Source organism: Muscardinus avellanarius (genome assembly GCF_963383645.1).
Source record: "Muscardinus avellanarius genome assembly, chromosome: 1".
Classification (NCBI taxonomy): domain Eukaryota; kingdom Metazoa; phylum Chordata; class Mammalia; order Rodentia; family Gliridae; genus Muscardinus; species Muscardinus avellanarius.
The window spans coordinates 96,840,121-96,866,206 of record NC_137786.1 but is presented as its reverse complement, the minus strand read 5'-3'; the positions used below and the strand labels follow the sequence as shown (position 1 = coordinate 96,866,206).

Sequence of the window (26,086 nt, the reverse complement as noted above, 5' to 3'; positions counted from 1 at the left end):
AAATTTCAATGAGAATTAATAAGTGGGATTTAATTAAATTAAAGAGTTTTTGTACAGCAAAGAAAACCATCAAGAACTTTAGAAGCTGGGTGTGGTGGTGCATGCTTATAATTCTAGCATTCAGGAGGCTGAAACAGGAGAATCATGGTTCCCGGACAGCCTCAGCTACTTAGTGAGGCTCTTTGCAACTCACTGATACCCTGTTTCAAAATAAAGAATAAAAAATAGGACTGAGGGTGTAGCTCATAAATAGAATGCCCCTGGGTTCCATCTCCAGTACAGAAAAAAAAAAAAGAACTTTAATAGAAAGCCAACAAAATGAGAGATCTTTGCCAGCTACTCCTCTGAAAGAGGACTAATATCCAGAATATACAAAGAACTTAAGAAATTTACCACTTAAAAACAAACAGCCCAATCAAAAAAGTGGCCAAGTGAACTAAATAGACAACTCACAAAAGAAGAGATACAAATAGTCAATTAATATATAAAAAATGCTCAAAGTCATTAGCAATCAGCAATCAGGGAAATAAAAATCAAAAGTACACTGAGATCCCATCAAACCCCATTAGAATATCAATCATCAAGAAGTCAAGCAACATTAAATGCCTATAATCTCAGTATTTGAGAGATTGAGAGAGAAAGATCTCAGATTTGTGGCCAGCTTCAGTAACTTAGGTTCTCAGCAACTTAGTGAGACCCTGTTTTCAAATAAAAAATAAAACAGGGCTGGAGGTGTAACACGGTGGTAGAAGGCCCCTGAGTTTCGTTCCCAGTAACACACACACACACACACACACACACACACACACACACTCACACACACACACTGCCTAGGATGCAGGGAAATAGGAATTGTTACACACTAGAGGCAGAATTGCAAATTAGTGTAGCTGCTATGAAAATCAATGTAGAGATTCCTCAAAAAAACTGGGAATGGATCCAGCTATACCACTCCTGGAAATTTTTCCAAAAGACCTGTAATCAGAGAACTACAGTAATGCATGCATATGTAGGTTTATAGCAGCACAATTCACAATAGTCAAATCATGGAACCAACCTAGGCGTCCATCAACAGATGAATGGATTACAAAAGTACGGGCTATACACACAATAGAATTCTACTCCGCAATAAAGAAGAACAAAATTATGTCATTCACAGGAAAATGGAGGCACCTATAAAACATATGTTCAATGAGACTAGCCATTCACAGAAAGTGAAGGTCCTATGTTTTCCCTCATATGTGTAAGCTAGGGAGTAAAGAGGATTCAGAGGGACTTTAGATACTGGAGAAGAATTCCAGTGGAGCCTGAGAGGCGGTGCAGGGGAGGAAGGTAGAGGGGGGAGAATTAACAAAGGAGGCACTTCCTAGATGTTATGTACACACATGTGAGGATACCAGCCAATCTAGTATCATGTTTGGGGAAGGGGAGGGAGTGGAGAGGAAGAGAGGAGGAAAGTCACCAAGTGCTGTGGGCGTGTATGTCACTATCATCTGAACCATATTATGATGAGAGACGATGATGCACAATTAAAAGAACACACACACACACACACACACAAACGTAAATTATCAGTTTGCATTGTTTGCAACCACAAAACTCCAACTCATATAAATGTACCAAGATAGATAGTAGTTGATTTTCAGAGTAATTACTGCCTAAAAAACGTCTAATCTAACAGTAGGAGTATTTATTTTAACATTTAGATTAAAGTTCTTAAAGAGCTGTTTAAATACGGCATACGATTGCAACAAAGTATAAAACAAGGACTCTCTTCTCATGGAGAAAATGATGGAGAGTAAGGCAGCACACCATTCTGGTGTCTCTAAATCCAGGAAGTTTACAGCTTGGAATCTCCAACTTAAATATCTGCAGAAAATGAGCAGTGATAGAATGGGTGAGTCATCTACGATATTTCTCATTTCCATGAAAAATTATAATTATAATCTAGCCCATTTTTCTTCTTCAACGAGCCAGTACGATGTGTGATTTCTTTATTTCCTTTTTCACTTCCGCCTCTGATAGAGACATTCGTCCAGGGACATTTTGCTCCCTCTGAGTGAGGTACCCACGCCAGTGTAGCACAATAAAGACTTGGGAAATGGAGAACACGTGTCCTTTAAATGAGGCAGTGCTGCAGCTCTGACCAATGTCTGTCTGCCAGAAAGGCTGATTCAATATTGCTGTATCTTTTGATATTTTTAAAATTATAAATATGGATGTTTTTATTAAATAAACAAGAATCTTATTTTATATTGAAGCTGATTAAAATATATATTTAATCAGCTCAGGAAAACAAATGTGCATTCTGCTTTTGGCCTACAAAGAAGCTGAGCATGGACATGAATTAGAGGCATGTTCAAAAACACTTGCTATGCACACCATTTCAGATTTTTTAATACTGGGGAGGTGTTCTATCTCTGAGTTATATCCTAGACCTATTTTATTCATTTATTTATTTTTAAACAGGGTCTCACTAAGTGGCTAAGAACCTTGAAAAGATTCTGATACTGGCCTCCAACCTGCAATCCTTCAGTCCCAGCCTCCCAAGTACTGAAATTACAGGTGTGTGCCATCAAGCTTGGTAAGAAAAATAAATTTGGAATAGCTGAATCATATAGTGAATCTATTCTCAGTTTTCTGAGGAATCCCTATGCAGATCTCCATAATGGCTGAACTAATTTGCAATCCCACCAACAGTGTAGAAGAGTTCAAATTTTCTTACATCCTTATCAGCATTTATTGTTTTTTGACTTCTTGATGATTTCCACTCTGATTGGGGTTAGATGAAATCTCAGTGTAGTTTTGATTTGCATCTTCCTGATTGCTAATGATGTTGAACATTTTTTAATGTATTTATTGGCCATTTGTCTATTTCAATTGCCCATTTCTTGATTTGGTTGTTTCTTCAGTGTAAAATATTTTAAGTTATTTGTGTATTCTAGATATTAGTCTCTTATCAGAGGAATAACTGGCAAAGATTTTTTTTCTAAAGGGACTGAAATCAGAGGACTACAATAACCTATGCATATCCATGTTCATGGCAGCACAATTCCCAATAACCAAATTATGGAACCACTTTAGGTGTTCATCAACAGACAGATGCATAACAAAATTATGGGATATCCACACAATGGAATTTTACTTCACAATAAAAACGAACAAGATTATATCATCTGCAGGAAAATGGAAGGAACTGAAGAACATTATGCTAAGTGAAATTAGCCAGTCACAGAAAGTGAAGGGTCGTATGTTTCTCTAATATTTAGAAATTAAAGAGTAATTGGATACCAGAGGGACTCTAGATAATGGAGGAAAACCTTCAGTGGACCCAGGGAGGTGGTCTAGGGGAAGGGGAGAGGAAAGAATGAGGATCAATGAAGGTATTACTATCATTAGATATATATATACGTGTGTGTGTGTGTGTGTGTGTGTGTGTGTGTGTGTGTGTGTATGATATCAGTTTCAGTACCCTGTTTGGGAAGGTGGGGACAGGGAAAGAGATGGGAAAAAGTCAACAAGTGCGATGTGCAGATATGCTACTATAAGCATGATTTATATTATAATGTGAGACTATAATGCACCAATAAAAGTATATTAAAAGAATTTTAGCCGGGCATGGTGGCACATGCTTTTAATCCCAATATTTGGGAGGCTGAGACCAGGGAATCGTGGTTCACAGACAGCCTCAGCTACTTAGCCCTCTGCAATTTAGTGAGACCCTGTTTCAAAATAAAGAATAATAAAAAAAAATAGGGCAGAGGGTGTAGCTCGGAGGTCAAATGCCCCTGGGTTCCATCTTCAGATCTGCAATAAATAAATAAATAAATAAATAAATAAATAAATAAATAAATATTAATGAATCAAACCAATAAACCAGAAAGGCCATCTTGGTCATAAAAAAAGATCCCCGAAGACAATCTAACAAAATCCTGCAGGTCCCATCAAGTGATGGAGGATAAGCAGAGGAAAAAAAGCCTTCTGTGGCTGGTGGCTTAGGAGGCAAGTTGATAACACTTTGCTAAGGCCGGAATAGCAAGCCATGCCTGGGTGCAGTGATTCAATCAGTCTGTAGAAAGTATAAATAGGTTTAAAGACCCATATTACTGATACTCCAAACTTAGAAAGTTTACTCATCTCAGATCTTGGAGTAACTAAGCTTTAAAAAGAAAGTATGTTCCTGTCAAATTGCTTTTAGACTATTGCATTTCACTACCTGAATTACCTAGAAAAATGAACCACAGCTTTGCAGCCAAACATTTCCAAGTTTACAAGAGAGTAAGACTGACACCACTGTTCAGATCCATTAGTCAAACCATGGTGGCTGCGGACAGGTCATTTCCAAAACACACCAGCCTCATTTACACCAACAGCAATGACAGACAGTGGGCACTGCTCTACTGTGACACAAAATCCCAAATACTAAGGAAGAACATGGTTTCTGACAAACACACACTGCTTTTAGGAAAAGGATTGGAAGTGGGAAGTGAAATGACAGAATAAATGTCTGTATCCTAATAAGTCTACAGAAGAAATACCCAATTTGTGTTGAGGCTAGATTAAAATCATTGAGGAAATAAGAAGATACAGACCAAAATCAACTACAATGACAAACAATAATCTTAAAAGATGTGCCACACAGGTCTGTGACTAAGAAAGTAGAAACTGCTGCTTATTCTTAGAAATCATTGTTCTAATAAGCACCACTAAACTGTTTATTAAAGCTGTTAACTCTAAGTTGTCTGTTTCTTGTTACTCCAGTGTCCTGAATGTTCACATTTAAAGTAAAAATAAATAAGGTAGAAGAAAGGATGAAGGAGATTGATCAGTGAATACTAAGTTATATAGGAATAAGAATTTCTGGTGGCTGGGTGTGGTGGCATATCCCTGTAATCTTCCAGTACTCGGAAGGCTGAGACAGCAGGATATCAGTTTTGAAGTTAGCCTTAGCAACTTAGTGAGATCCTATTTCATAATAAAAAATAAAATTAAGCTGGGGGTGTAACTCAGAGTTCAATCTTCAGTACCCCAAACCAAAAAAAAAGTTATGGTATACTATTGTACAGTCTGTTGACTAGTTTTTATATTTCTAAAAGCTAGAAAAAAAGGTTTTTAACTGAAAGAAATAGTAAATATTTGAGGATATATATTTTAACCTTATACAAACATTACACAGTGTATATATACATGTCTTGAAATATCACATGAAGCGCCATAAATATGTAAATTTTTATGTATTTATATATCAGTTAAGAATAAATTTTAATTAAACTAAACTAAACTAAAATATTTAGTCTAGACTCCAAAAATATACAAACTGTAAATGGAAGAATTTGTTACATGACTTCTTCTACCCACCAATAGATTTAAACTATATATTATGCATATTAAATCTGATGTGTGCTGTATGTGTTCTAGTCTGTATTATTATAATCTATTTTCTCAGACCTCTAATATTGGGAAGAATATACCACCTCTATGAAAGTAAACACAGTCTCTTATTAATATAGAAAATATAGAAGAATTATTTATTTGAGCATGCAAAGGCAAAATGGCAGGTATATGTGTATTATGTCTCTTAAAGTTTTTATTGTAATTATTAGCACTATTTATGAGGTTCTTTATCACCTTTGATAGATGCATATAGTGTACATTTTAAATTCTCATGCCAAATATCAGCTAAATAACTCATGTTGATTGTTCTTTTTACATTTGAGAAAACTGTTACACAACTAATTTAAATAAATTGGCTTAATATTACTTATTTTGTAGGTGGAACAGCCAGAACTTGAAGTCATGTCTGATTTCCAATATTTCACTTTTCAGCCTCCTGGACTGAGGGGCAGCATGCGCAAGAGGCAGCTGCGGGTGAGAGGGGACCTGTGATCAGTGACGCTCAGCACAGCTTCAGGTACCACAGCCACACAAAAGGTTTCCAAGAAGAAAATTACATCATTTGCAGGAAAGTGGGTGGAACTAGTGAACATTAAACTAGGTGAGATTAATCAGTCTCAGAAAGTCAGTCTCAGAAAGGTACTATGCTTTCTTTCGTATGTGGAAGTCAGAAATTGGGAAACAAGAGACCTCAGAAAAATGAGGAGAGAGGCCAGTAGCATAGTGGGAGAGGATTGGGGAAGGGAGTGTGTACGTGTGTGCACATGTGTGTGCATGCGTGTGCATGCGTGTGTGTGTGTGTGTGTGTGTGTGTGTAGTGGGGAACAGTCAATGAAGGAAACAGTTTGAATAATGCTATGAAAACAGTTTGAAGCTATGAATACCAATCGCAATGACATGTATGTGGAGGGGGAGGGACGGGGATGGGGTGGGAAAAGAAAACACCAAGTGCCCTGTGTGTGTATATTTGTGTTTCTATCTTTCTGAACTTCATTATGATGTAAAGTTACAATACACCAATAAAAGTATATTACGATGAAAGGAAAGCCGGGCGTGATGGCACACGCTGTAATCCTAGTACTTGGGAGGCTGAGAAAGGAGGATTGTGGTTCGCAGACAGCCTCAGCTTCTTAGTGAGGCGCTTTGCAGCTCAGGAAGACCCTGTTTCAAAATAAAAAATAAAAAAGGACTGGGGGTGTAGCTTGGAGGTAGAATGCCCCTGGGTTTCTTCTCCAGTACCAAAAATAAATAAATTAATAAATTAATAAAATAAAGTTGTTATAAATATGATTTGTTTACAAGCAAAAGAAAATAAATGTTTTCTCTTTGTAGCTGAACATGTGAGCACCTGGAGCATGAGAGGGACCTTTTGTGTGCCCTCCCTTCCTGCAAAGGGCTATTGCCTTTTACCAGAAGAGGTCAGGCAAATGCACATTGACCCAGCATTAGTATCAGCAAGTGTGGGAAGTCTGGGGAGACTGCTGTAATAATTCAGTAGTGGCTTAGGAATTCTAGAAAAGAATATCTGGTTGTGACAATATGGTAAGAAGAGATGACTAGAGAATTTGCCTTGGATCTGACCTGGCATGAATGTGTTGCTGTGAGCTCACCCCGAGTCACTGAGGGGACGATGGAAATCAAGCAGGGCGAGACCACTCCAGAGTCCACTGTCCCATTCCGTGGGGAATCACAGGACAGGATGGATGGGAAGGCGACAGGGGACAACAGCAATGTGATGGCCTGGAGTGGCTTTCTGATGAGCAGTAAGATATACAGATTGATTCTGGAAGATGAATCACTGTTATTTTGTGAGGAAAGGGCAGGGCCTGGCAAGACTGAGGCAGACAACTGACATCACCTCTGGGCTGGTAGAGAAGGGAGCAGCAAGAAGCCACGTTGGCTGGCAGTGAGAAGCAAAGCACCTGAGGGTGGCCTGGGCCACCTGTGTGACAGAGCCCTCACCCAGGTACAGCCAGCGCCCTGTGAGCGCAGAGACGCTGGGGCTGGGGCAGGCACTTAAAGCGCATTTTGGCAATGGGTAAGCCACCCGTAGAAACCATGCTGCTTTTCCTTCCTTCTCTTTCTTTCTTTCTTTCTTTCTTTCTTTCTTTCTTTCTTTCTTTCTTTCTTTCTTTCTCTCTTTCTTTCTCTCTTTCTTTCTTTCTCTCCTTCCTTTCTCCTTTCTTTTATTCTTCTTTCTTGTATTTATTTTTTTTTGTAGTACAAGGCATTAAACATAGGAGTATTCTACCTCTGAACTACACTTCCAGCCTTCTTTTAATTTTTTTTTTAACTGGGTCTCACTAGGCTGCTGAGAGCCTTGGTAAGTTACTGAGGCTGGACTCAAACCTGTAATTCTTCTGTCTCAGAAGTACTGGGATTACAGAAATGCACCACTCTTCCCTGTCTAACCTTTCCTTCCTTCCCTTCTTTCTTGTTTTCTTTAATTTGGGGATTGAGCTCTGGGACATTCTACAATCAAGTGACATCCCCAGCCCTTTTGCTTCTTATTTTGAAAACAGGTCTAAGTTGCTGAAGTTCTTACTAAATTGCTGAAGCTGGCTCAAACCTGTGACCTTCCTGTCTTAGCCTCCCGAGCACTGGGATTACAGGCATGTGCCACCATGCCTGGTGCTGGTTTTTTTTTTTTTTTCTTTTTTAAATAGGGTTTAATAAAGAGGGGGGTTAAAATAATTTTCTTCTCTTCTTTGCATCTAATTTTCTTTACAGAATCTTCCCTGCACATTATTTTTTAAAAAGAAATCATTAAGTAAAAATATCTCAGATTTTCTGTGGACTCATTGGTTCCCAAAGAGATTAAGCATCTTATCTCTGGATCTAATGAAAAAGAGTTTGTTTTACCAAGGATTTGAAGCAGGTTTGGGGCAAAGTTACAAGATTCAAGAAGAAAGGCTCTGAAGGCTCCCCTGCATTTGCATTCCAGGGCTGCTCACTCTTACCAGAACCCAAATCAGCTCTTTATACCCTACCCAGGAAGTATCTTCATTCTTGCTGACAGCAGGATTAATGGCTGTGCTCAGGAGAAATACAACTGTCAGAAAACCTTTACTTCTTGTAGTTGTCCTCTCTGTCTTTGTGCATGTAAGCTTTTTCCTCCCTCCCCCCCCAGGTTAGGTGTTGTATTGTTGCAGTTCTTCATGGCATCCACGAAACTGAAACCTACTAATTTAAACAGAAAGGGATTAAAGGTACAGGTCATGCACAGAAGCTTTGCAGGGCTGAGGACGTGAACTCTAGCCTGAGCCTCCAGAAACACTCGTGCTGTTCACGACCACACGCGTAACTGTCCACAAAGACGCAGATACTTCTGCCTGCTACGCCAGAAGCCACTGCAGATGCTGCCAACACAGGAATTCTGTAACTCTTGTTCTTAAATATGTATTTGTTTTATTTTGGTTAGCAAAAGATAGCTAATAGACTCAAGAACAACCCAGCCATTTCAAAGGAGAATAAGATTTATTTTTGGAATTAGATAGAGTGGAATTGTTTTATTGAGAGATAAAAGTCAACATAATGAACATAAATCCAAAAATAAAAGGACATGTATGAACTTTTATCCTGGAAATGTTATTTATTTCAGATACTTAATGTCATTGTCATTAGGTTGAAAGAAGAATGAAGGACCTAGCCCAGACAAAAGCACTGATACAACTTTGGTTTAAATAGTGTCTATTTTAGAGCTGGGAATGGTGGTGCATGCTTGTAATCCCAGCATTCGGGAGACTGAGGCAGGAGGACTGTGATTCTTGGACAGCCTCAACTACTTAGTGAGACCCTTTGCAACTCAGTGAGACCCTGTTCCACCATAAAGAATAAAAAATGGGGAAGATGGTCGAGCATGGTGGTGCATGCTTATAATCCCCATGCTTGGGAGGCGGAGACAGGAGGATCTCACAGGTTCAAAGCCAGCCACGCTGGCTTAAGAGACCCTGTTTCCAAAAACACAAAAGTATAAAATAGGTCTGGGAGTGTAGCCCGGAGGTAGAAGGGCTTCCAGGAACCCCAGTACCACCAAAAAAAAAAAAAAAAAAAATGGGCAAGATGGCGGCAGTGGTAGTTGGCAAGCTGGCAGCAGCCGAATAGATCATGTATTCCTCTAAGAAACCCTGGCCAACAGATTTTGGTTTAATATCTGACTGGGACAACATACAAAGACATTTCTAGCCATGACTTCCTATCTAAAATATAAGAGAGAAGAGAAGGACCAAGATGGCAGCGGTGGCAGTGGTGGCTAGTATTCAGGAGATGCAAACTGATCCGATCTAATTCGCCTTAAACTGTTGGAGAAATCTCCCTGAAAATAGACTGCTCCTACCCCACGTGCTCAGAAACTCTGGACAACTTACTATGTAAGAAAAATGCTCAGAAGGAAAACAAGATGGCGGCAGCGGTGTCAGCAGCAGCTGTGGCAGTGGCCAACATTCGGAAGAGGCATACAGATTCATTCCAATCCACTCAGAACTTTTGAAGAAATCTCCCCAAAAGTAGACTGCTCCTGCCCCACATCCTAAGGAACTCTAGACAACATACTATGTAAGAAAAAGGTTTTGGGTATATCAGATGAAGCACCTGATAACTGGGCCAGCCAGCACCAGGCGTCCCAGGAGACAAGGGCGCTCCTCTATTTGGCATTCCTCTGCGTAGCACACAGAGAGCAGAACCCACTCTCCATGGTGAAGCTGTAGGCTTCTGCTCTTGTTGGGGAGATAGGACCCATTGCTGTTAGGTGCTCAGGCTTCCAACTTCTGCAAGGGATACTTTTTTTTTATTAAAAATATATTGAAGAGGGAGGAAGATGATGACAGCGGCAGCTGCAGTTGCAATAGGACATGCATCCCTCTGAGAAACCCTGGACAACAGATTTTGGTTCAATAGCTGATTGGGACAATACACAGAGACATTTCCTGTCATGCCTTCCTATCTGATATATAGGAGAGAGCATGGAAAATGGAGGAATTAGAGGCATGATGGCAGCATGGTGCTCACCACTGCAAGAAAAGTGATTTTTGGAGGGACATCCTCCTAGAAGAGATCAGAAAGTAGACTTCTCCTGCCACACATAAACAGGAATTCTTAACAACAACATGCTCTAGGAGAGACAAAGAAAGTGGTGGCAGTGGCAGCAGCAGTGGCAGCAGTGGCCAGGTTTCAGGAGAGGCAGACAGATCCAATTCAAACAATCTTGAATTTTTGAAAAAATCTCTCCAAAAGTAGACTGCTTCTGCCACACACGCTCAGGAACTCTGGACAACATACTATGTAAGAAAAACGTCTGGGGCAAGTCAGAGTATGTATGGCCGGGCCAGCTTGCTGCACTGGGCATCCCGGGAGAACTCGGCATTCGTGACTGTCATGCTCCTCTGTGCTGTGCTGGGGGCAGAGGTGTGTTTGGAGCAGCATATCCCACTCTCAGTGGTGAGGCTGTGGACTTCTACTTTAGGTGGGGAGATAAAATCTATTGCTGCTAGAGATGCAAGCTCCCAGCTTCTGTAAATTACATGTGCTATTTTCTCCTACTTAAAAAAAATTACATATATGGAAGAAAAAAATGAGAACCTCTGTAGACGTCCTGCCCACCAGTGATGGGGAACTGAGCCTGCTGTGCGCTGGGGCTGGGGCTGGAGCTAGTGAGGCCAGGCCCAGAGCCTGTCCCACACCAGCAAAGGGCCAGCAGGTCCTTGCAAACATTTGGCCAGGAAGCACTAGAAGCTGCCGCTGTCTCACCTCAGCTCTCAGCAGATTCCCAGATCCAAGTGACCTCTATTAAAAATAAATTGATTGTGAGTGGATCATCTTGTCAAAATTACTCACCTTCTGGCTTTCAGGATTTCAGTAAGTGGGAATAAATGTGGAAAATAAAAGAAGGACTTCCCAGGAAGAAAGAAACTGTTATTGATTGGATGTGGAGAAATAGAAGCTCTAATACATTGTTGGTGGGATTGCAAGTTGGTGCAACCACTTTGGAAAACAGTATGGAAGATTCCCCAGAAGAAGGAAAATGATGTTACCATATAATCCAGCAATACCACCTCTGAGTATCTACCAGAAAGAATAAAAACCAAAATATCAAACTAATGCATGAGCTACTATGTTCATAGCTGCATAGTTCACCATTGCCAAACTGTGGAACAAGTCAATATGTCCTTCAACAGATGAGTGGGTTACAAAACTATGGAATATGTACACATATAATTTTTCCTAGCCATAATGGAGAAAAAAATTATGACATTTACAGTGAAATGTCACAAAAAATAAGAAATCAGATGCTTTTCCTAATGTGCAAAAACTAGGGAGATATGGGTAAAAGGAGGAACTCTAGATGAAGAAGGGATCTTATAGATGAGTAATGAAGGTGACCTATATGAGGGTAGGAAAGGGGAAAGAGGGAAACTCTTTAAAGCACATGATGTACTTAAACATATCAAAGTCAATCAGGAAGCCAAGCATGGGAGGGAAGGAGGGGAAGAGAAGGGGTTAGGGACTGGGTAAAGGCTGATTGGGTAATATATGCACATATATCTCCACAAATTTTTTATCCCATTAAGATTTATGACTACATGCACCAATAAAAAATTATTTTAATAAAAGAATAAAAATGGGGCTAGGGGTGTATCTCAGAGGTAGAAAGCCCCTGGTTTCCATCTTCAGTATACACACACACACACACACACACACACACACACACACACACGTGTGTGGCTTTGAGTAGAGACTTCATGAATAGGAATAGCACCATGTAAGATGGAGAGGTTGATAGAGGGCCCATTCTCGTTTTCCAACTTCTGCCCGTGGGGAAACAACTAGAAAGCACCTCTCAGCAGTCCTCACTACACACAGTGTTAAAGCCTTTGTCTTAGGCTTCCCAGCCTCCAGAACAGTAAGAAACAATCATCCATTGTTCACAAATGACCCAATTTCTGGTATTTTGCTAAGACCACATGAATGTATTGAACACTTCTGTTTTCCAGCTTCCAGAGGCTGCCCATGTTCTGTGGCCTGTGACTCTGCAGCGCCCCCCCCCCTTCTATCACCACATCTCTGTCTTTCCCATTCCCATCCTCCTGTCTTCTTCTTATGAGACCCTGTGATAACATCAGACCCAACTGGATAATCAGGATAATCCTCCATTTCAAGACCATTTATTTAGTGACATCTGCCAAGTCCCTTTTTTCATGTTAAGTAATATATTCATCAGTCCGGGGGATTAGGATATCAATGTTTTAAGGGAGATAGTGCACATTGTTTATATTAGTACAGTGGACTTCGCCAATCTTTTAAGCTCTTGGTCTTTCTCTTGTTTTTTATTTATTTTTTGTTTGTTTTTGTGTTTTGTTTTTGGTACTGGAGATGGAATCCAAAGGAATTCTACCTTTGAGAGAGACTCCCAGCTCTATTTTTTATTCTTTATTTCTGAAACAGGGTCTCACTGAGTTTCAAAAGTTCTCACCAACTAGCGGAGGCTGTCCGTAAACTGCTATCCTCCTGTCTCAGTCTCACAAATGCTGGAATTACAAGTGTGCACCACCACGCCTGGCTGTTTCTCTTGTTTTTATACACATTAGCAATAATTCAGACTTCACTTGTTTTATGGCAATATAGATCATGGATCCATTTTTTCTTCTACACATATTTCATTGTTTTTTGTTTTTGTGGTGCTGATGATTGAACCCAGAGGCATTCTACTTCTGAGCTACACCTCCCAACCCAATTTTAATTTTATTTTAATTTGAAAATATGGTCTCACTAAGTTGCTGAGGGCCTCATTAAGTTGCTGAGGCTGGCTTTGAACCTGCAATTTTTCTCTGAGTATTCCAAGTACTAGGATTACTGGCTTCCACCATGAAGCCTGGCTTCTTCTACACATATTTGTAACTGTGTAGGGCAGAATTTTTTAGAACATACAAGGCTGAAAACTATGTAACCCCAGCAGCAAGTGAAGAGATGATGGTTTTGGCTAATGCTTACAGATATGGCAACTCAAATATGGTTTAAATAAAATCCTTGGAGATAATTTGTGAATTTCACTTATGGGGCTACATTTGTACCCTTTTCTTTGAAAAATGAAGAGCTGACAGTTGATGAAAATCCACAGCCCTTCTTATAAGTGAACTGTGTTTCCCTAGGGTGACAAGTTACTGAGAGAAGAACAGACCATCAATAGTGGTTTTATATTTTTAAAACAATAATTTCCTCTTACTCCAGAGAGAAGGAACATGCTGTTGAAAATTATACATCATATAGCAGCAGCTGAGAAGTCAACATATATCACTATCAATGCTACCTCCTCAAAAACCCCAAAATTATCATATCTGACAATAATTTTTACTTTAACAGAGAGAACAGGGCCACAGAAAGAAACCAACTTATTCTCCTAAATGGCTGGCTTAACCCATCGTGAACAAATTGATGTGCAAATTGGTTTTGATGAATGCTTGTGTTAAATGTGGATATTTATTATGAGTCCCATTACATAAACTGGTTGCAAACCTATAACAAATGTTCTTTATTAATCTTCCCTTCCCCATGGCTGGAGCTTGACTCCAGGCAATTATTTTCATGGACTTCAGCACCACCAGTGCTGATGTGCTGAGGAAGGCAGACAGTTCTCATAATATGTAGAGAACAGAAGCATGTCTTTTCTTGGCTTCTTCCACAGGGAGATGATAGTTCTCACAGTGCCCTTCATCTTCAGTTAAATCCCTCTCAAAATTGTTAGTTTCTGGGGTTTTTTTGTTTTGTTTTGTTTTGTTTTTGTTGTTTTTTTTTTCAGTAACACCTGCTGTTGGGGTAAGAAGTATCTTACATATTATGGTTTTCATGGTAGGACATTTGCAATTTAAAGGGATGGCAAAGACCTTCATCTTGAGGAATTCAGAGGCCAACCAGGATGGCCAGGTGCTTTCTGGTCACATTTGATGACTTGGTAGGAAGGACATCCCTTGTTTTCTCTGTTTCCCAGTGACAGGTTGTAGAACTGTCTTAGTGTTTTCCTTTTCACCATATGATATAAACTACTGAAAGATAGTGTCTTTCTAGGAAGGGAGAGGAAATATTTCTTCCAACAACACTCTCATGACCTGAATTTCAACCAGGATCAAACAGGTAAAGAGTTTCCAGAGTAGATAACATAGAGCCATCTCTTAGTTATTAGGATTTTTTTTTTTCAGTTATGAGTTTTTCAGTTACTGGCTTCTTACCTTCCTCTCCCCTGGTCATATTCTTATCTTTTTAGCTGTCAATTAATCTCAAAGAATGGAAAAACCAAGGAAGGAAGAAAAAATAATTCATCCTGTTAATTCTGTATCCTTGACAAAAGGTCAGGTTGAATGGCACAGGCACAGGCGGTACTTATAAATCTTTATCATATAAAAGAATATAACAAAAATAGTGCAAAACTGCAGTCAAAGTCACAGTTAGATGTCAGAACTACATTTTTCATTATTCAATATTTATCAAATACCACTGATTTCTGAGTCTCTCAGCCAAGTGCTGTGTTCTGAAAGTGTGTGCACCAGAGAGAAAGCTCGCTGTACCAGAAATGCTAACTAGCAGGCTGATGCCTGAAAATGGTCCTCATCTCCATGCCAATTATCCATCACTGCTAAGAGTGATTATACAGCTTATCAGTTAGAATCTAGTTCAACAATGAAAGAAAATATCAAAAATGATGGTACAATGAGCAAGTTAGAGGTTGTTGTTGTCACTCTCCAGTGAATACCTTGTCTGTAACTGGCACATGGTGGCACATGCTTGCAATCCCAGCATTTGGGAGGCTGAGACAAGAGGATCACAGTTTGAGGCTATCCTCAGCTACTCAGTGAGACCTTTTGCAATCTGTTTCCAAAAGAATAAAAAAGCAAGTTTAGACTATAAACTGTCAGTAAAAAGTCATTGTTATTTACCACACATAGATAGGCTAAAAGTAAAAGAATACAAAAAGGTATCCCATGAAAATAGTAAAGAAAGCAAAAGTAATTATATTAATATCAGCAGAGAATATTGAGACATATTACTCAATATATCTATGTATTACATGACATCCAAGTGGCAAATGCTTCAAAGAGAACTTAATATTAATGCACTTAACAACAAAGGTATGAAATAGATGGGACAGAATCTGATCAAAGTAAAAGTAGAAAAAGAGAGAAAGCTGAAAGTAGAGTTGAGTACTTTAACACATCTCTTTCAGTAGCTCATAGAACAAGAAAATCAGTAAATTTACAGAATTTACAGAAGACTTTGTTACAGTGGCACAGCAATATTGTACTGGTGTGTAATATAGTCGTGGGTTCTTGTTCTTAGCTATTTTAGAAAAGAATAGCCCGAACTCTTCTGCTATAAGCTTAAGTAATTTTATTATTACAAAGGCAGAAAGATAGGACAGAAATTAAAGCACTACATGAGAGGGATGTAGTAGAGTAACTTGAAAACTTTTTGGATAGAGAACAGTTTTTATAAAGAATTTTATCTTACATCTTTGCTTAACCAATTATCTTTCTGATTCGACTAGATCTGCCCCTTTTCTGGGGCAACCCTTTTGATGTGGGGATTCACTATCTTACATCTTGTCTGACAAAAAAATGGAAGTCAGGGATCTTTTGAAGGCTTGTGCCATCCTCCCACATTCTTGGGGAATTGCATCCTGATGGCTAGAAATTATTTACTATGTAAACATGTCTTTAAAATGCAAAGGTCCTGGGATAGCTCTATTGTTCTCTTGCTAATCACCCTTAGTGCCAGGAACTCTGCAGGGTTTCTTATTTTGCTTGAGTGCCTGCACAACGCCCAAGCTTTAACTACTTTCTGTATTTTAAAATTAATGTCAAAACATTTGAAGTCAATACATATTGAATTTAGTACCAAAGATGTTTCTGAAATTAGTACCAAAGATGTTTCCCAATACTGACATAGACTTGATCAATAATACCCACTAACATAAATTAATTGACATTTCTTATATAATTCACCCAAATAAAGAATACATCTCCTTTTCAAGTGTATCTATAATATTCCCCCAAATCGTCTATATTCTACATCATAAAAAACAAGTGCTTGGCAATTTTAAAGAATTGAAATTATTAAAGCATATTTTCAGATAATTATTGAAATAAACTAGAAATCAGTAAGAGAAACTATCTGGAAAATGCCAAGTATTAAAAATTGAATGACTCAATTCTAAATATTAGATACCACATTGTTATTAAAAGAAAGTGAGATATTATGGGACAAAAGTGTTGGGGGTGGGGTCCAGAACCTAACAAAAAGTAGCAAGTTCTAGGTCCAGTCATAAAAACAGTAGCTATACAGGCAGAAGTGTTTAATCTAGTTCTTATCTGCTGTCTGTGCTCTCTCACACATTCATACGTTGTAGTCCTAACCCCAACCTGATGGGCCCTAGAGAGGTGATCAGGCTAAGGTGAGCTCCCAGCTGAAGCCCTCATGTGGGGTGTTAGTCCTGATCAGGAGGCCAGAGCCCGCTCCCTCCTTCCTGTGAGGACAGTGAGAATGCAGCTCTCTGCAAGTCAAGGAGAGGGCTCCCCAACAGAAATAACATTGGCAGAGACCTTGATCTTGAACTTCCCAGCCTCCATTACTGTGAGAATGTATATCTATTATTTAAATCACCAAGCCTATAGTATTTTGTTATAGTAGCCTGAACCAAGAAAGCAGTGCCTATATCTAAATTGGAAGGAGTCACCACCTTAATTGTTTTTAGCTCACCAAATCATGTATATCCTGTGGCCATGACTTCTTAACCTTTCCTTGCTTTTTCTGCTTACTGGCTCCTTTTACTAGGATTTGGCTTCTTAATCTATGTGTCCACTCCCGTCTTGCACCTGACAGTGTTCTTTAGGGAAACAAGAGTTTAGGAGAGCAATCGAAATACCAGGTTGACCAAGTAAGTAGCAATAGCAAACTAATTCAATAGAACCAGCTGGAGAATGGCCTCTGCTACCTCTCAGTATCAGGAATAGTGGGATAGACTATTAGAGAAGCCTAGAATAATAGAAATGACTGGTAGAAGAGACAAGGCAATCTGAGCTCTTCCATTTCTCTAGTTAGGCTAATGACGCATATGCCATGCAATACATATGTAGGAGACACAGTGGCGGGCCCCAAGCTCAATATATCATTAAGTATGCAGGTGTTGCATGATTCTTTCATCCATCCACCAAGCCCTTCAGCATTTGATTTATTACTCCTTCTCTGCCCAAACTCCTGCATAGTTCCAATCAGTAATTCCTATTCTTTTGTAGTTACAAGTGCAGTACCATTTGGACCTTTTTATATTGACTTAATCTCTAAGTAGCTGGATGTTCTTGCTCTGATGAAAACAATTTTATTTAATTATGCTTAATCAATATACTCTTTTAACAAGAAAATAGAATATGTATGATATTTCTAAATATGCTTGAGCACATAATTGTAACTTTTCTTTCCAAGAATTTTAACCATTTTATTTCATTCTTATTATTAAACCTAAGATTTGAGCATATTTCATCACACTGGATTTTTGACTAAAATTAACATTGCCTGTTATTTATTTTTTTACTATTTGAGTAATTAGAAAGTTCTGTAAGGGTCTGGATGGTCACTTGCTTTTGGTCATTTTGTCCCCAGTACCTGGCACATTAGCTCAATAAGTATTTGTTGCATGAGTGAATGACTGGATGAATGAATGCTTGCACAATTTGTCCCACAGAGCACTCGTTCACAGGTGAGGCTCACACTTCATTGGTAATAGATATGCACCAGCATCTCTCCAGCCATGTTTGACATGTTTATCTCATTATATTCATCAGATATGCCAGGCTTATTAGCCTCAGGGACACACTTACAAATGATGCAGCAAAAAGGCCATCCCTGCCATGATAGTTTATCAGAAAAGAGAGAGAATAAAATGAAGCAAGCATCTCGTGCTGCACATACACGAAACAATAAACAAACCAAAGGTCTGAGCCACTGTGGCATCGTTGAGACCTTGAAAAGGCTCCACTAGTTCTACCTCCCATCAGAGGCAACCGCAGCCTCCTGTGTGTCACAATAGAACTGGGAAGAAAAGGCATCTAGGTCTTTGAAACTTGCAGCATGCAAATGGTGGACGACTCTTCCTAAAGGTGGAAGCTGACAGCACATAAATTATCTACTTTAGCCAGGAACATGGTTTCTGTGCGGTCACACTATTATAACCAGAGAGTAATTATTATTTAAATGCCATATGATGAAATCCATGTATCTTATCTCTTTATTTTTATTTATTTCTTTTTTGGTGGTGCTGGGGATTGAACCCACAACCTTACACTTGCTTAGCAAGTGTTTCTACCATTGAGTCAAACCCTCAGCCCCTGAGATCCATGTATTTTAAAAGAAATTTAGAGTACTGAAGCCAGCAGAGGAGTTGGAGATTTGGCCATACTTTTCATAGCCAGGTTCTGTAGTAACAAAGACTCCTTATTTTATTTTTTATTTTATTTTATTTTATTTTTGGTGGTACTGGGGTTCCTGGAAGCCCTTCTACCTCCGGGCTATACTCCCAGACCTATTTTATATTTTTGAAACAGGGTCTCTTACGCCAGCGCGGCTGGCTTCAAACCTGCGCGATCCTCCTGTCTCCGCCTCCCAAGCGCGGGGATTACAAGTGTGCGCCACCACGCCGGCCCAAAGGCTCCTTATTTTAAATTGCCTGCCTATCAGGAGCGAGGCACTCACAAGGGGATATATCAGTGCTCCTTTGGCCATGCCTCAGCATCCAGTTATACAAGCCTATCTATTTCATTTTATTTATGTTTTCCTTAATGTCCACAAAAGGAAATTCTGGAAATGTAAGAAAATGCAAGAGAGATTAGAGATCAGTAGCTTCTGATGGCTTGGATTCAGCTCAGATTTCCCCATCGTGAGAGATCTGATTTCGGGCTGGACTGCCCAGAGAGCGGTGACAGGGCACTCTGCAGTATTGGAGGCCACAGACAGTGGCGTATCCTCCCAGCCTTCTCAATTTCAGGGAGGAGAGAAAATGTTTTGGGCCACATATCTGACCATAGTGTTCTGTGTAGTATGACTACAGCAAGGTGATATCAGTTAGCCCTACAATTTCCATTCTTCCCTTCTGACATTTAACAGATAAATGACAGTTATTGCATGTGGAAGAGGGCAGTAGGAAAGTAAGAAAGAGAGAATGTATTAGACATAAAATTTTAACCTGGTTACAGGAACAGTGTTTCATGATGTGTCACAAGAACAGAAGACAGGACTACAGATCAATCCTCCCCCCAGAATAATACCTTCTGTGACAGATACGCACATGCAAGAACAGAAGACAGGACTACAGATCAATCCTCCCCCCAGAATAATACCTTCTGTGACAGATACGCACATGCTCCATTTATAATGACTGCCAATGCTACGTCACAGAGGATGGTTACTCTGCACATGATGAGGACAGGTCTGACTGTTAGCATTGTACTGTGGATTTCACTGAAGCAATGGAAAGGATGAACCTAAGTTCTGTCTGAGCAGTTGATAGCCAGTGGTTCTCTATTTCTGGTATCTTTGTTTTTCTAAAGTCCAGTATAATATTCTCAAAACTTGTCTGATATTAGCATTTAGAAAAGAACTGGATTCTCTTGCTCAGTTTTATAGTATATCCAGTCCTTTGAAAGGTTTATTCTAAACCAGGTGTGGGTGTGATGGTGTACTCTTGTTATCACAATACTTGGGAGGCTGAGACAAGAGGATCACAGTTCGTGGACAGCCTCACCTACTTAGTGAGGCCCTCTGCAACTTAGTGAAACCCTGTTTCAAAATAAAAGGATAAGAAATAGGGCTAGAGATGTAGCTCAGAGGTAGAATGCCCCTGAATTCACTTCCCAGTACTGTCAGAAAAAAAAAGAAAAAAAGAAAAAAAGTAAAAAGAAAAAAGAAAAAGAGAAAGAAAGCCTTATTCTACTGCAAGGTTAGGCAATGTGTTTATGTGCAATGGACAGTGACTTTTTGTGCCAGCTGAGCTTCAAGTGAGATCAGCCAGCCGCAGAAAGAGTCATGTGTTTTCTCTTATATATGGAAGCTAGTGAAAAAATGGAAAACAATGGGGACTTCAGATAAATTAGAAGACCAGTAGAATAATGAAAGGGGATTTGGAGAGGGGAGTAGGAGGGGAAAGGGGAAGCTTGACAAAGAAAACAGCTCAAATCATGATATGTCCATATATAAGAGACAATGCCAGATGTTATTTCTGCACAGGCTTCTACTTATTTAAGCAGTAGCCACCAAATCTAATGATTTTTTAAGTCATTTTTATATCCAATATTAATTACATTGGTACCTATTTAAATTATTTAAAGAAGGTAGTCCTTTGATAATGAGTGCTCATTTCCAAAGACTGAAGGCAGCAGAACTCAGCTTCCCCAAGTCCTGATTACACTCAGTAGCCTGAATTAGCATGTAACTCTCTGCTATGTTTGTCACATCACTAGTAAAAAAGTAGCTTCAAAGTTCTTATTTTTTCTTACTGAAAAAAACTTTTCCTCCCAAGCAAAGAGCCTAAACTTTTTGTCTTAGTCTATTTGGACTGTCATAACAACATACCACAAACAGCGTGGTTTATCAACAGCAGAAATTTATTTTCTCAAAGTTCTGGAAGCTGGAATACCTAAGGTCAAGGGATCAGCAAATTCTGTGTCTGGCCAGGGCTCACTTTGTTTTTTTTATAGAATTGTACCATCTCCCTTTGTCTTCATATGGTAGAAGCTATAAACAAGCTCCTTTGGGCCCATTTTAAAAGGGCACTTGGCCCATTCATGGGGACTCTCAGGATCTAATCAAGACCTAATCGCATTTCAGAAAATTCCTACCTTTAATACAGTCATACTGGAGATTAGGTTTCAGCATGTGAATGTGGGGGATGTTACAAACATTCAGACTGTCCAGGGCGAAGTTGTTATATTACAGTATGAGGATTCCTGAATGGTGATTATCTGGAAACAATAAATGGGCCACTGCAGAGCTTTGTAAGCACTATTAATTCTTCCTCATTCCAATTTGCTCAATCATTGATTACTTAGTGTTTAATATCCACCATTATTTCTAAAACATAACTGAATTTCTCTTGGCCATACTAAAATTTATAACCTCTTACAAGACAGTATTTGAGGAGTTTAAGTGTTGAGACAAAATAGACAAAACTGGTTCATATCTTTCATTGCCTCTTTTCTGTCATAGCAACAAAGTCAACTGTCCTACAACATAAAGCCTTGACTTGATAAGATATGTTCAAAGGAAGAGGAGAGTTGTAAGAGACAGGGTCTCTCTATAAGATCTCAAAATATGCCCCCATAGTGAGTTGAATTTCCTAGATATTTCAGGACTGCACAAAAATTCATGAAACAAAAAAAGGTGTTACTGTTTATTTGAATTTGTACAGCCATTAATGTGCTGCCCAGAGGGATCGGTGTCTTTTCCACTAGTTGATTCCACGTCTGGCCTTAATTCTTTTCTTCTACTGGTAGTGGGCCTTTTGCTCTGGCTGTAGGGATGGGACCTTGAACCCATTCAGAGCAACATTCTTCCGGAAAGAATAGTTTCTTAAGGTAGGCTATCAAAATAAGCCACATTGATTTGGGGCTTAGAATGTTTTAAATTGTAGTTTCCAGGGAGTGCTCATGTCTGTCTAATTGCATAGCCAAAAGGAAGTGAACCAAACCTAGCCAGAAGTCATGCAGTCTCTTCTCCGAGGAGCTGAAGAGTTTAGAAAGTAGAAAGCCATAGTGCACAGACAGAATCAGAAGTGTATCCGAGACTTTAAAGGTACCAACGGCCAGCTTCCCTCTGCTCTTTCTATAGTTCAAGAGGAGCTAACACAGTGCTCTTGTCTTAAAAAAAAAAAAACTTAGATTTTGTCACTTGCAAGACTCCCAACTAAAACAGAGATCTTAAATAAAAGAGTATCTCCAGAGAACCAGTCTTTTCACATACACAGAATGCTGAAAATACCACGGAATTAATATACTCAGGAACAAGCCTCAAATGATGATTCTCAGGAGTTGTATGAAATACGTTAACTCCCTCATCTTGAACTCAGTAGAATATGTTTTGGGTTTTTTTCAAATTTTTTTATGATATTGAACTTCAGTTCCCTCACTCTGGTAGATGACTTAATAACACACTCTTATTTTCTGCCTCCCCTTCTGTGTGTCCTATACTTCCTTAGTAAGTGAATTGTACTTAGATTCTGGTGTTAGGATATGTTTCTGGGAGAATCAACCTAATAGAGAACTTGAGAAAATAGTAAGAAGGAAATTCTTGGACGGGAAAGGTGGTATGAGATACTCAGGATAAGGATTTGAAAATTATTAGTCTAAAATTAAGATAGTTTTAAAAGATAAGGGGATAAGAAATAGTTTTGTGCCAGAAATAAGCCCTTATTCTTACACCCATATTGTTTTTAAGAGAGATCTGAAGAGAATTTAATGGAGAAAGAATAATCAACAAATTATACTGGATTAACCCGATATTCATATGCCAACAAAGGGGGAATTAAGACTCCTCCTTCTATACATGTAAATTTTTTTCAAATATATTATAGATCTAAATTTAACAGCAGGTAAAACTCTTAGAAGAAAACATATATACTAATATTTTGAACATGAATAAGGCAATGGATTTTGAGTGTGTGTGTGTGTGTGTGTATGTGTGTGTGTGTTTGCATGTTGTACTAGGAATTAAATGCAGAGGATTCTACCCCTGAAATATACTTACAGTCCTATTTTATTTTTTGAAGCAGAGTCTTACTAAGTTAATACCATTGACCTCAACCTTGCCATTATCCTGAATTAGCCTCCTCAGTACTAAAATTGCAGGCATGTACCACCAAGCATGGCTTAGGAAATGAATTTTTAGATACAAAACTCAAAGCTCAACCAACAAAAGAAAATGTAGATAAATTAGACTTTATTAAAATTGAAAGAAAAAAACCCACAAACTTTTACTCCAAAGGACACAACCAAGACAGTGAAAACATGCCCCAAATCACGTGATTATTTATGTAGAAAATCCAAAAGAATCAACAATAAAACTAAGAAGAAACTGTAGTAAGGTTGCAAGACATAAGGTTAATATGCAAAGTGAATAATTTTCTTATATTTTAGCAATTAATAAATGAGTTTTGAAATAAAAACACATATTGCTTACCTTAACACCCCCCAACTAATACATGGGTATAGATCTAACAAAATGTGTACAAGATACACATGAGGCAAGCTATAGGATTCTGATAAAAAAAAAGTCAAAGAAGAGTTAAATAAATAGATATGCCATGTTCACAAACAGGAAGACTCAATAGTGTCAAGAAGTCACTGCTCCCCAGTTTGAGCTATAGATTTAATGTAATACCAATTAAAATTCCACTAAGGCTTCATGGCTCACAGTGTGTAGCCTTTCCTCATGGTCATTCTATATTTCTGTAATTTCTAAATCTTGGAGTTTTTTCTTGCAACCTTGGCATCACCCTCACAGCTTCACAAATTGCCCCCTTTCAGCCCGATGACAGGAATTCTGTCCCTGTCACTGTTGCCTGGCTTCCCAGGCCTTCCCTTGAAATCTGCAAACCAGCATTATATGACTACTTCAGTGGACTCCCAACAGAAAAGGACATCATGCCCTCTTCAATCATTGCCACTGAGACATTATGAATCACAGCTGCTGGGCCCATGTCCATCTGGGCTGCCACTGGCCCCAACTCCATCTACCAGCTTCATCATGGCCATTGCTGGCCCCGCCTCCATTATGAACACCACATCCTCTTTCTTTTCACCTATGTTACTTTCTTCCACAACATCATCTTTCTGTGCCCCAGTTTTATACATGCTTTTCTGGATGAACTGCAAATATATAAAGTTTCTCTGCTTTATATTCTGCTCCTGAAATTCAATGTATAATTCACTGAATATAGATATCAATATCTATAATGCAGTTTGGATATTTTGCTGCTTTGAGATTTTCTCTACCATTTTATTAATCAGACTATTATCTTTAAATTTGGCTTCACACAAAGTTTCCAGGTATGGCCAAAATGCCAATGAATTCTTTGCCAAAGTGTAACACTCATAGCCTCTACTCCACTTTCCTATGAGTCCTCTGCCCTCCCATAGTCTCTACCACTCACCTTGCTAACCACATTCTGGCCCTGCCAACTTCTTCTCACAAAACAGTTCTAAAGACCCACAGTCTCTATGGTCACACTTAGATAGAATGACCCCATTCCTCTTAATCAGCATTCTCACTGCTATACTCTAAAAGACCTGTCTAAAGGCAACTGGAGTAAAGGAAGATTTATATGCTAAGGTTATTTATAGTTTCAGGATTCAGTCCATATTCGGCTGGGGTCTTTGGATCTCAGGGCATGGCAATGACAGAAAGCAGAGGGAGGGAGAGCACTTGAGCTCTGCTTCTCACATCATGGAAGCCAGAAACAAGAGAAAAAGCGAGAGAAGAAGGAACCATGTATAATCCCCAAGGTTACAACCCCAGGACATGCCTTCTCCAGCCATACTCTACCAGCCCAGGCCACCACCCAGATAAGTCCATTACTCCTTTACAATGTATTTATCCACTGTTGATATTACACCCAAGCCCTGCTTCCAACATTGCTACCCTATTTCTTCTAGGTGTACATCTAAGAGAATTATAGTCTTATGTCCATGTTCATAGCCGCATCAACCCTGAGAGACCCAAAGTAGAAACAATCCAAATGTCCATCAACTGATGGATGGCCATACAATATAGGGTTTACAGAATATTATTTGGCATTATAAAATATGAAATATTGGCACATGCTACAACATGGGTGAAGTAAAAAATATGCTATATGAAAGAAGCTGGATGCAAATTGTTCTTTATTGTATGTTTCCATGTATATTAAATGTTCAGAGTTGAGTCAAAAAGTTAGTGAGTTCCAGGTGCTAGGAGAAAGGTAAGTGGGGAAAGAGTATTAATGAGTTCAAAGACTTTTGGGGGGAGGGAATGATGAAAATAATAAATAGTGGTCATAATTGCCCAACTTCATGAATTTACTAAAAACTACCTAATTATACATTTTAAAATAAGTTTTGCCGGGCGTGGTGGCACACGCTTGTAATCCCCGCGCTTGGGAGGCAGAGACAGGAGGATCGCGCAGGTTTGAAGCCAGCCGCGCGCGCTGGCTTATGAGACCCTGTTTCCAAATAAAAAAAAAGTATAAAAAATAGGTCTGGGAGTGTAGCCCGGAAGTAGAAGGGCTTCCAGGAACCCCAGTACCACCAAAAAAATAATAATAATAATAATAAGTTTTAAGGCATATGAATTACACATCAATACAGCTCTTCTTAAAAACAAAACAATAGCAAGAGCAAAAATAATTTTGATTTTACAAATCCCAGTAGCAAATACTTTTTTAAGTTATTTGCTTATTTGTGTTGAAAATGACAAATCATAGAAAGAAAAGAAAACCATTCAGATGGAGCTCTGAAAATTCTGAAACAAATCATCTAAATAAATGATCAGCTGCTGATATAATTTTTTCCAGTTACATGAATGAATTAATTTTTCTCAAGAAATTGCAAAGCAATTCTGAAAGTAATGAGGATTTTGGCTCAGATTGGCCTGCACACCTAGGATCTAGGTAGATTTGAGGATGTAG

At 39.0% G+C, this 26,086-nt stretch overlaps 1 protein-coding gene across 1 annotated transcript in view; it reads left to right on the top strand.

Moving 5' to 3' along the window:
* Positions 1-5,886, top strand: part of TMEM232 (transmembrane protein 232) — a gene marked incomplete at both ends in the record, with an annotated part of 247,838 nt that extends 241,952 nt beyond the window's left edge. The window contains one exon of the mRNA XM_080709438.1: positions 5,773-5,886. Coding sequence (XP_080565564.1) covers positions 5,773-5,886 — 114 coding nt within the window. The remainder of the gene's footprint in view (positions 1-5,772) is intronic.
* Positions 5,887-26,086: the final 20,200 nt, after the last annotated feature.